The sequence below is a fragment of the Pieris napi genome, chromosome 4, assembly GCF_905475465.1.
Source record: "Pieris napi chromosome 4, ilPieNapi1.2, whole genome shotgun sequence".
Lineage (NCBI taxonomy): Eukaryota > Metazoa > Arthropoda > Insecta > Lepidoptera > Pieridae > Pieris > Pieris napi.
This window is the reverse complement of record NC_062237.1, coordinates 1,860,598-1,870,821: the sequence shown is the minus strand read 5'-3', so window position 1 is coordinate 1,870,821 and position 10,224 is coordinate 1,860,598. Positions and strand designations below refer to the sequence as shown.

The 10,224-nt window shown below is 34.8% G+C and overlaps 1 protein-coding gene across 1 annotated transcript; it reads right to left on the bottom strand.

Annotated features, from left to right (window-relative positions):
• Nucleotides 1–304: 304 nt before the first annotated feature.
• On the bottom strand, nucleotides 305–9,893 carry LOC125049201 (prolactin-releasing peptide receptor-like). The gene is made up of 3 exons (XM_047648348.1): nucleotides 9,741–9,893; nucleotides 1,055–2,466; nucleotides 305–607 (listed from the first exon to the last, which is right to left on the bottom strand). The coding sequence occupies exon 2, from the start codon at nucleotides 2,390–2,392 to the stop codon at nucleotides 1,070–1,072; it is 1,323 nt and encodes a 440-aa protein (XP_047504304.1). The 5' UTR covers nucleotides 2,393–2,466; nucleotides 9,741–9,893; the 3' UTR covers nucleotides 305–607; nucleotides 1,055–1,069.
• Between the last annotated feature and the right edge of the window lie 331 nt (nucleotides 9,894–10,224).

The window sequence follows — 10,224 nt, the reverse complement described above, 5'->3', positions numbered from 1 at the left end:
AATCCATAATTATTTAGTAGAATATTGCTTATAATTGTCGTAAAAACCGTTTTTAGCATTTTAATTTCTAAAACAGTCATGAAAACTTCACAGAACAGCCTTGCGATTCTGTAACTCACTTTTCGAACTCGCACAGCGGTTTTCGCAGCGGCGGTCGCGCTCAAATCAGTCGTAAAGCAGTCATTTTATGATTTGGCATTCAGATAAACAATAAACTACAAGCTCCCTTCTTATCAGAATGTCAAATCATAAAATGACTGCTTCACGACTGATTTGAGCGCGACCGCCGCTGTGAAAACCGCTGTGTGAGTTCGAAAAGTGAGTTACAGAGTCGCAGGGCAGAAGAAAATATTTAATTGTAAATACGTCTTAGGGAAAGATTTAGAGTCGACTGAGCGCTAAGTACGACTCTCCTATGTCAAAAACGTATACAAACTATGTCCGCGCTAAGTCTCGACTAAATCTTCCGCTTAGGCGCAGATTACCTTACATTTTCATTAAGAATCTATAATATCTATTCATAAGCGTATTGGGAGTTTCTTTATAAAAGTATTCTAAAAATAACTCTTCTTGTTATTCAAACCTGGGAACGTTTCCAAAAGCGCGCCTGTAAAGGAATTTATTTTTATTCACAATTCTTTGATGCTTTTAACATGCAGACAATGGGGTTTAAACCATTCATGGTCTTGTAAATATCGGACAAACAAGTATATTTTTATCATACCAAAAGGATTAGACTATAACTAGTACAGCTTATTCATAAAAAAAATATCTGTATCTCATTTGTCTCTTTTCATCACAGAGTTAACACAATTTGACAGATAGAGATGAAAGACGACTTTAATGGGTGAAATTTGACTGATATAGTTTTATAAATTACGCTTTGGTTTACGCAATTGTCTTGATAAACAAGGGTACACTTAAGGCACTTTTGTAAGAGGCCTTACAATGGCAACATTTTAACAATCATATAAAGTAATTACACGTCACCTTATTATGTACCAATGAGTGGTTTGTATTCTATTAAATCCTAATTTATAAATGAAATACATACCCGGGCAATCAAGCGTTAGAATTGACTCTGTGTCGGTGTTCCGTCAAATGACTCTTCGTTAATGAGACGCAATTTCACCGACTCGCGTCTCAAATTGTAACTGGTTGAAATATGGCAATGTTTCACATCAACCGTCAAAAGGTCCTCATTCAACTCGACTCCGCTCTTTTCAACATCCGCCGCGGCACTTGGTTTCCTTTTATGTCTAAATGAAGTGCCTCTTTGCGAGCTCGAACCCAAAAAGCTGTCTGTTGTCGTGTTCCCGTTAAAGGTTTTCTCTGATTGGCACGCCCCTAATTGCTGCAAAGGAATACCAGCTCGCAGTTGCGCCGATGTATCTATGCACGGTATCAATTGTTTGAACTCTTTTCTAAAATTCTCGTTCATCCACGCGTAGATAAACGGGTTGTAACACGTAGACGACATCGCTATAACATGACACACGAAGAATATGAGAAAATAAAATCTCGAATGTATGGCGTATATATAATAATCGTTATATAGATTTGTGATGTTCAAAGGGAGCCAAGATAAACCGAAAATGGTAACCATTGCGATAAGCATCTGATTGGTTCTTCGTTTTCTATTCTTATCGAATTCCTCTTTTCTCGTATTTTTGCTCGCCGCTTTCGCTTTCGCTCTGTCGTTCAATTTGAAACTGACGCATGTGTAACAGAACGCAATCACTGTGAATGGCAAGACAAATTGGAGAACAGAGGTCGCTGAACCAAATATACGTCTCAGATCCTCGGACGGCCACGACTCTTCACAGAATCTTCCTATATCTAAATCGTAATAAGTCATATAAATCGCGTACGGTAGTGTAACGGTCACTGAAAAAGTCCATATCATAACTATAACTGTAATACAAGTCTCAATCTTCATTCTCGGCCGAAAAGGATATATGATTACAAAAAACCTATCAATAGCTATAGACATAAGAGTAAGAGTCGATATGTATACGCTGCAACCCTGTGCAGAAGGCATCATGTGGCATAGTAGCGATCCCCAACTCCAGGAACCACGGAACGAATATAGTGGAGTGAAAGGGACAGCGAATAGACAAAGTAGTATATCAGAGAGAGCTAGATTAGTTATAAACAGATTTGTAACAGTTTGCATGGCACGGTTTCGTATCACAACGAAGCAAACCAGCACATTGCCGAGTAGACCTAACACGAAAATAATAGTGTATATGATGCAGAAAACGGTCTGGACCCATATGTTGTCGATAATATTCTCGTAGCCGTGAATGTGGTGGTTCGGGGATACGTCATGGCTCTCATTCCGAAATTTTTCCGTGACATTAAGTGCAGTGTAGTTTAGTGTTCCGTTCATTCTCAATTGGGGTAATTCCAGTTGTTAAACTTGTTCGGAGCTGTCAACTTTACGAGCTGTATTAACCGTTGTACCTGTAACAAAATATATATTTTAATGTTTGTTTCGCGGCCCCGGAGAATAAAGGTTTTACGCTGGTGAAAAATAACAGAACAACCTTGTACTAAATAGCTTTATTACTTAATGTACACTGTCCCATTTATCACTTGTAAAAGCGAGGAAAGCTTTAATATAACATTTTAAATGATAATGGAGTGATAAAAATCATTAAACATTCTATATCTAATAAAAATCGTTTTTTATTTATTAATTCTGCTAGTCTCTTTGTTTTCATGACAAATTTGAATTCAACATACGTAAATAAACAAGGAAAATAAGAACACTGTTCTATAAAATACAATACTAAAATGCAATTTATTTTCTATACTAAATCATGATTGTATTTTTACCATGAACTTGAGAAAGTATTAAATCAATATTTTTATCAAAACAATTACAAGACACCAAGTGAGAATTTTCATACAAATTAAGGTACCATAAACCATATATATTTATGGTAATCAAATTGTGACTGACATGCTAACTGGCCCAAAAATCAACGGACAAGCTTTACCCAACCTTAAAAAATATCAATAAACAACTGCTTTATAAGAAAAAATACTAAATTGCCGATGTCTATGTTCCATTGACATTAAAAAATAAAATAAATAAATAAAGTATGTAATAAGAATAAATGTTCGTATCAGGCAAAATTTTCGCGAAATTTTTAGTTGATTAGATTGATGTGAATTTCACGAAATTGGTTGTTCACTTTCATTAAACCCAGGCCGGGGTTGACACATTATGACCCAAGTAAGAGTTTTGAAGGTTAATTTTTAATAGAATATATTTAAAAATGTTTAGGTCTCGTAACGATAAAACCCAGCCCTACATTTATTTATTTATACTTTATTACCTAATACAATAACATACATATAAACAAATTAAATTAAAAAGCAGGTTTACATAAGGTATAAGGCAACGGGCGGCCTTATCGCTGACAAGCGATTTCTTCCAGGCAACCCTAATGTGGCACAATAAAAAAGAAACACCTACAGAGGGTAAAATACAAGAATAATTAACAAAAAAACTCAAAATAACACGTAACTTTAATTAAAATAAAAAAAATAAATAAAAATAGGTATAAACAAAAGATTTAAATGCCAATCAAAAGGTTAACTGAGTCACAATAATTATTATATAAGTAGTAGCTAATTACTAAAAAGTAAAAGAATGATCAAAAAGAAGCTTTTTAAATAAATTAAAAGACTGAGCTCGTCTGATCAACATTATACGCGAATAGCGAACACATGTACTACGTTGGCTGGGCGACCTTGAAGGCATGTGCTAAGAACGGGCGGTGAAGAAAGCTTATGAGTCGGCCTAGTGCTCCAGCACCCTAAGTACTGCTGGATCGACAGAGTGGAGAAGGATCTACTCCAGGTAAAACCTATCCTTTGGCAGGTGATGGTGGCAAGGTGGCACAGGACAGAGACTGCTGGAAGTTTCTCGTTTCCGAAGACAATTTTTGGGTCGCAGAGCCACCAGTGAGAGGTAGGGAAAAGAATAAGTACATACATGTATATTTTATTAATGTGATAAAATAATATTAGATTTGAGACACTCTTTTTAATCGCCATGTTTTTTTTTACACAACGTTTGTAAGGAGCTGCAACCATTACAACATGACATCTTAAGTGATTAATAATAATAACATAAATCAAAAACAAAGACTTGTCCTCTATCAGCAGGAGGCATGGTGAAATAGGAGCACGCACTTACATTCTCGTGGGAACAACACGCAAATACATAGTCGAAACAACTAACATTACGGCATACACGAATTTTAGTACGACCAGTCACCACAAGTAGCACCCGTTCACGAGTATGACGCATGGCCAGTTATCGGCCCCCTCGCCATACTTTAGGGAGAAAGACAACCCGACGCATGGACGCCGCTACCTTTAGATTGTACCACCATAACATTTAAGTACCATATTCTTGCAAATATATTAAAAATATTTATATTAGACGCTAGTTTTTCCCAGTTAAAGTTGCACAATGACGTTTCATTGTAAATATTTTTTCTGATATTTTACAAAACATACTGTGTAATAAACTTAACACGAAAGACGCATTCGTTGTGCAAATCGAAACATAAACTAAATTAGCAAATACACTCCAATAAATTAAATGCAGTCTAACAAAACTGAGTTAAACAAACTTGGCACAATACGTAACACTAACAAGTTCATCTTTTGTGTGATGCCGAGGTAAGTAGGACGACTGTTAGTAACTTTGATATTATGCAGAGCAATATTTATTTTATAATAAGCTAAGCGAAAGCGCCAACTCGCCGGGTATCGATACTGTCGCTCAACGCGTAAACAGCACGGAAATGCTCCATTAAAGGTGCAATGCCACAGGAACCAGACTTATGAAGTTATGATTCTTTTGGCACGTTAGGGAAAAATGACGATAGTAATTTTTTACGATGCGCGCGCACACCGTCACAAATAACCGACACCTTTATTTTGTTAATATTTTGTTATTTATGAAGTTAGCATAGTCAACATAATAAAATAAAAAATGTCTATTTTTTGAATTATATTTAAATAGACTTTATTTAACTAGATAATGCGTTATAGTAAATTTTTATCTTGGTACGCCAAAGAAGTAATAGTAACTTCTAACGCGTGTACATAAGTAGAGGAGAGTGACCAAATATGGAATACCATTTTGATTTTTAGGCATAATTTCCACAAGTGTTATAAATAAAAAACTTTTTGTGGTAATTATTAACAATCATATATTTGCACTTTAGTTTGTAATAAGTTTAGGTTTTATTGATTAGTTTAAGGTAAGAAAAAATTTAAGAAACTAAATAAAGATTTAGGTATCTAAATATGGAATAGGTACCCCAAATATGGAATACTATAAACACTATCAAAAATTAACCTTAAAATACACGAGACTCTTTGGAAACTTGGTAAAAATATAGAAAGGTACACATTTTTTTTACAAAAGTCACAAATCCAGGTATCAAACTCTGGCACAGCGCAATCATTACATGCCCAGAGTCCACACATAAGATACTTGATCCATGTTTCCCCATGAGTATCATTCGAAAACAGCACACCACAGAAAATACACTCCGAATCTTCAGATTCTGGAGCTGTATATCCTATCAAGGCATCGGGTTCACTGTCAGTATCAAATAGCATCACCTCCTCATTATCTGAATTAGGCTTAGTCTTCTCTTTTGGTTTTTTCCTTTTGATATTTTCTCATTCTTACTTCTTTTTTTTTTTTGCCAACTCGACAGTTTTCTTTCCCAGTGTAGTAGCTGCGGCTTGTTCTGGAGAAAATTCGTTTTTCTGACATAATCAAAACAAAGTAGATCTTGACACATCAAAGTATTTTCCAGCTTTTAAATAACCCATTTGTTTCTCTCTTACTAATTTTATTACTTCCGCCATATGCTCTGAATCCATTCTTTTCGCTTTGTTTTTGAGTTGACGCCCGCCATTTTGGTAAAACATTTAAAAAAAATATAATTAACAAAATCATCATGTCAGCTGATACTTCAGAGAACCAATTATGGAATAGTCCATAATTGGATACTGTGATCTGTCCATATTTGGATTTTCCAACGATTTCAAAATGACATTCAGATTTTTATATTTAAGAAAGTAATATCATCTAATACCGCTAAAACATACAAAAGAACGTCTAAACGGTCTCTAAAAGCTATAAAATCAATACTGTGTGCACTTTCTTTACGAAAAATACGTATTTTTAACATACCTTAGAAAGTTATGCGGTAGCGACAAAACAAAAAACTGTCACAATGACGAAAGCTCTTGCTCAACTGACATGCGACAACTTGTACGCGTAAACGGGAGTAAGAGGAGACAGAAAATCATTGTTTAATGAATATGTGAGTTTGCATTTGGGAGAAATAGGGGTATTCCATATTAGGGATACTATCCCATATTTGGTCACTTTCCTCTACGCACACGTTTTTTTTATAGAAGAGGGACAAACGGATGGCCCACCTGATGTTACGTGATGTCCATGGACACTTACACTGCCAGAAGGCTTTCACGTTGCCGGCCTTTTAGGAATTGATAACTCGGAGGACCTTAAGTGGAATTGGTGCGGAATTACTACAGTGGGCAGCTGGTTCCACATAGTGTATTTGTATGATAAAAACGACTTCGAATTCCTTCAAAAAAAGAGCGTACCAATTCTTAAAAGGCCAGTAACGCACTTATGAGCCGGTATCACTTAACAACAGGTGAGCTTCCTGCCCGTTTGCCCCCCTGTTCTAGAAAAAAAAATAGATTTCTAGTCGTAGAAATATGTGAAAAGCACTTAACTGTCTCCTTAAATGATTAGCATGACGATTGCTGATCATGTAGTTTTGGATTCAAATCCGGGACAAATATATAACTATAAATTTGTCTTATAAAATTTCCGTGAAAAGTTATGAGGTTGGTGTAGATATTGTGTTCTGCGTCGTAAAGGGCCAGTCTCAAGAGATTAAGCTTTGAGATTAATCAGCGTGGGTAACATTTTTAATTAAGTACAGTCTACAAAAAACTTTTGTAACATTTTAGCAAGGACCTTAAACATAAATGGCCCGAGTTTATTTTGCTGTTGTAAGTGAATTAATAAAATATAATAAAGGCTAATTATTATGTTTCTAGGAGTTTAAAGAATACATGGTTCTTTAGTAAAAAATGACAGTCCAAAACAAGAAGGATTTTGGCTCAAGTTAAAATGTAATGATTTCAAAAGTAATAAACTTTCGTTCAACATTTCTACAAAGCTACTGGTTTACACCAATGCCGCTACTTTGTTGTGCTAAAATTTTGAAAAAAATGGTATCGGATTTTTAAACGAAATACGAAAATACTTTTATTTCACACGGTTCCAACGCATAACCATACGGTGTAGAATCCAACCAATTGACGCTATATATAAAAATAAATTAGACCTTGGCTAACTTTCACCAGGCACATCAAACTCAATCAATCAAGTCAATACCTTTGCGCAAACACAAATATAAATTCATCTATTGTATTTGTACTATATTTATTTGTAGAAATATAAATATAATTAATACCACCCACCGAACAGACCACCGTATGGTTCGGTGACAAGTACAGCAAGAGTTAGAAGTAGAAAACAAAAGACAGTCAGAACTGAAACCACTAGAACAAGAATCACTCAAGACTATTTTTTCTGTTTAACACACTGAAAAATATCCAAGAACCTCAGTTTTCTCAATCTGTCTCATGATAAATTTTTTTATCTAATAGGCAAGTAGGTAATCAGCATTCTGTGCCTGACACACGCCGTCGACTTTTTGCGTCTAAGACATGTCGGTTTCCTCACGATGTTTTCCTTCACCGTTCGAGGGAATGTTAAATGCGCACACAGAAAGATAGTCCATTAGTGCACAGCCGGGGATCGAACCTACGACCTCAGGGATGAGAGTCGCACGCTGAAGCCACTAGGCCAACACCTCCAAGAACATAATACAGCTAATTAAAACCAGTGTCGAAAAATCACTGGCCGAGTCTGGCCCACGACAGACATGAGTGGAACCGCATGGAGGAGATCCATCGGTGGACAAATCAAAACCTGACGATGCAAGTATATGATGGTTTACTATGTATTTTACCTTCTGTTAAAAGTTATATTTTAGGATCCGTAAAAGAAACTTCAATGTTCATAATTAAGTTTTGGAAATTGTTATTGTTAGGGTGCGTCCACATCTGGCGAATGCGCCGCGAATGTGCAGCTCGCGAGCAGATGTGGACGCACCCTTAGTTCTTGCGGCCTGACGCAGCTACACACTACGTTTGTAAAATATATTTTTTTGTGTCCAAAACATTTTGAAAATTTCAGGGATAGGAATTGTAATGGCGAAACTTTTTGAAAGGTGCTGTAATTTTTGAGTTTGCATACAAATATACAACTCTTCTTTTATAATATAAGTATAGATAATGAACGTGAACGAATTTAATTAAGCCATATAAAAAGAATATTGAAAAAGTTTTGCGGGAAAATACTCCATAATAAAATTTCCTTCCATTCTAAGCATAACGTATGTGTTCAAAACAATATTTTAGATTTCTCTCGGAATATATAATACTAGAACTTAAATGTAAGAGATGCCTCGCATAATGCCGTTATTTAATGTGTGCTTGGTTACTATTTATTGTTGGTACGTGGGAATATTTTACGTTAATTTTAGTACCAAGAATTTATGTGAACAATTTGTAACATCAAATTAATTTGTTATTAATTTATTCATTATCACTTTCCGAGTATCTAAGTGCATTTGTTTTTACGTTATTTATATGTAATATTTTTGGAAAAGGATATTTCACCATCTATTAAGACTGCCAAGCATGTACTATATACATAGCGTAAATATAAATTTCTCATAAACTAACATTCATATCAAAATGATTTATTTAAATCAGGTGTATTCCGACTTAAGGAACAGGGGTTGGATCTTAAAATCGGTCCACCGAATCAACTGCAAAAAATAATGATACTGATAAAAAATCGATTACTTTTATTCATCGATTTTCATGCTAAAAAACAATCGATTAATTTACCGAGAATGTCACATCTCTTATAACCAATAAAAATGTTGAAAATGGCGGATTGTTTACAAATTTCAATACATTTCACAAAACTTTAATTTTTTTTTTTAAATACTTAGACGCATTTCCGGCAGCAAAAATCACTTGGAGGTGCTCCAATCAAGGTGCCCCGAGACTCCTGCATAATCAGTATCATCAGATTCGGAGGACCGATTTTAAGATCGTTACCTTTTTTTTTTAAATGATTAATAATATCTGTTTTAAACTAGGCCGTGATGGTTTTTAGGCCAAGAGGTGAACAGGCCTTTAAAATCTAGCCTCCATAACGAGAGCTTCCGTTATAAGTAATTTAATTATAACGTGGCTTAATGAATGAGGTATTATGGGAAATCTATTAATAGATATCGAAAGGGTATCCCATTAATAACATGTGATGTATAAAACATCCTGAAAGTACACATATTTATATAAAAATTAACACAGAGGTAATATTAAACATAATACTTAGGTTTTTGTGACCTTCATTTTAATGATTAAATATAAATGCACAGCCCAACCCATAAAAGAGAAAATAGTAAAAGTAAAACATAAACGATCTACTCTATACCAACACATATATAAACATTCATAGTCATTTAATATTAACAAAACACTACGTTTTAAGGTTATAGTATGTTACTTACAAAATTTGAATCGATCGAACCACGATTTTATTAATATTGATTAAATAATAAATATGACACTCATTTGTTATAATCACAGATTTTAAAAATCAGAAAAAATGCGAAAAATCTCTTTGTTTTTGCGAGGTGTCATCGTCGAAGCATGACATGCGCGGGACAGGGTTCACGCATGCGCAATGGACCTCCACAGGTAATTAGAAGCTGTTAAATTTCCGCCGACCGGGTTTAGGGCTTGGCTGTTACGATGGAAAAGTTGTATTTATCTTTCAATATCGATCAGCCGTTTATTGTAGTATGTTTTGTTGATTTCACTCCATTCGTTGGACAAATTCCTTTGAAAATTAAATACAGAGTTACTTATACTCTTGTACTGATAAAGTTTAGTCAGTTGCTGGGGGCTATTACGGGATATACAAAGAATGTACTAATATCGCTTTGGTTACCTTTCATTTCACCATATATGAAAAAACTAAGATTGCTTGGT